The following is a 2,186-nucleotide window of genomic DNA, read 5'->3' as shown; positions in this document are numbered from 1 at the left end:
GTTTATTTTTTTTGTTTTCGCACTACAGTTTAAACAGCCTTAGGTCCTTCACAAAGTGCTATTTCTCCAAGTGACGGAAGTACGAATCAGGGTTCTGGGAGCAACTCTAAAACATCTTCCTTTACAAGTAGTACTTCTTCATCGCAAGGTAAGCACTATTTCTCGTTTGGTTTGAGGAGAGGGAGTATGAGCGTAGAAAGTAATTCCAGTCATCTTGACCCGTTACGACAGGTATTCAACAATCCGATCCGACCAATAATAACGATAATAACAACAATAATAATAACGCCCTATTCTCTTCTTCAGCGTCATCATTAAGCGCTTCTAATAGTTTTGGAACGACTTCGACTTCTTCGTCTCCTCCGAGTCAGTTGGTGTCGCATACTCCACTGACTAGTTCGACTTTGCCGACTGTTAGCACTACTGCTTCTCTGCCTCAGACCTCTCCGTCGTCAAGCGTCGCCACTTCAAAAAGTGAGCGTAATCTTTGGACCAATTATATTAATCATGTCTTTTGGAATAGGTGCTACTTCGTCAACTTCTTTATCCCCTAGCACAGCTCAACCTAGCTCTATTGTTACCTCGACAGGTGGTATTGGTTCTCAAAGTAGTATAGGTGAGTCGTGCTGTTCATGTGGTTTTATTTTGTTTGTTGAAGCTATATTTGAGGAGGAATAAGTATATCTCCTACTGCAAAAACTACACCAACAGTGAGTTCTTCAGCCAGTGCTACAAACCCAGCAACCTTTAGTTCGACACCAAAAGCAGCAAGTAGTTCTACACCTCTCACCTCTCTGAGCTCAGCTTCAGCTACAAGTGCTTCTTCTGCGATACCGTCGAGCTTCTCTTCTTCAGGCGTGTTCAGTGTGTTTCCTTCCCTACTATCGACAGGTTTTTCCTCTCCCGATCCTACAGAAGCACCTGATCCTACAGAGGCACCACATCCCACAGAAGCACCTGAACCTACACAAACTCCAAGTGCCACTCTGTTAGGAGCCCTGAGCCCGCGCAGTTCTGGAAGTACCGGTAAGGCGGTTTCGGCCACTTCGGTGCCTTCTACCACCTTAAGTGGAGCAGCCGCGTCACCAACTCCAACGGCGGATCCAACAGCTACAAAGACTCCTACTCCTACGAAGTCTCCAACTTCTTCTCCAACGCCAAGTGCCACTCCTAGTCCGTCACCCACAAAGTCTTCTACTCCTGATCCGACGCCGACGAGTTCTCCCACTCCAACAAAGACTCCTTCTCCAACACCAACAAGGACGCCTACTCCTTCTCCAACACCTGTACCTACGCCAACTCCGACAAAGTCTCCGACTCCTTCTCCAGATCCGACGCCGACGAGTTCTCCCACTCCAACAAAGACTCCTTCTCCAACACCAACAAGGACGCCTATTCCTTCTCCAACACCTGTACCTACGCCAACTCCGACAAAGTCTCCGACTCCTTCTCCAACAAGAACCCCAGCTCCGGATCCCGTGACGACAAGAACACCTTCTCCTACTCCAGCAAAGTCTCCAACTCCTACACCAACTCCAGTACCGGTGACGAAAACGCCTTCTCCTACTCCAGCAAAGTCTCCTACTTCTACACCAACTCCAGTATTGGTGACGAAAACGCCTTCTCCTACTCCAGCAAAGTCTCCTACTTCTACACCAACTCCAGTATTGGTGACGAAAACGCCTTCTCCTACTCCAGCAAAGTCTCCTACTTCTACACCAACTCCAGTATTGGTGACGAAAACGCCTTCTCCTACTCCAGCAAAGTCTCCTACTTCTACACCAACTCCAGTATTGGTGACGAAAACGCCTTCTCCTACTCCAGCAAAGTCTCCTACTTCTACACCAACTCCAGTACCGGTGACGAAAACGCCTTCTCCAACTCCTACACCAACTCCAGTACCGGTGACGAAAACGCCTTCTCCAGCTCCTACACCAACTCCAGAGTCCTACAGCGTCTCCTACGCCTCCAGCGTCTCCAACACCGTCACCTTCTCCGACTCCGCGTCCACCATGGTCTCCTCCGTCTTCTCGTACACCATCACCTTCGCTATCTCCAAGTCCGACTCCAACGGTACGTGATATTCTTGTTTATTTTTGTGTCTTTACTTATTGCTTCGTAGGCGACACCAATACCAACGCAGATTGTACCAAGTAAGATTCTGGTTTTTTCTATTTACCGCTTTA

The 2,186-nt window shown here is 48.2% G+C and overlaps 1 protein-coding gene across 1 annotated transcript; it reads left to right on the top strand.

The window, feature by feature from the left end:
• Nucleotides 1–96: 96 nt before the first annotated feature.
• On the top strand, nt 97–2,186 carry Gasu_66180 (uncharacterized protein; the record flags this gene model as incomplete). Its single annotated transcript, XM_005702185.1, has 4 exons — nt 97–199; nt 232–480; nt 524–616; nt 670–2,186. The coding sequence occupies exons 1-4, from the start codon at nt 187–189 to the stop codon at nt 2,079–2,081; spliced, it is 1,767 nt and encodes a 588-aa protein (XP_005702242.1). The 5' UTR covers nt 97–186.

The sequence above is a fragment of the Galdieria sulphuraria genome, assembly GCF_000341285.1.
Source record: "Galdieria sulphuraria unplaced genomic scaffold scaf_421, whole genome shotgun sequence".
Taxonomy (NCBI): Eukaryota; Rhodophyta; class Bangiophyceae; order Galdieriales; family Galdieriaceae; genus Galdieria; species Galdieria sulphuraria.
This window is presented reverse-complemented; position numbering and strand designations above follow the sequence as displayed.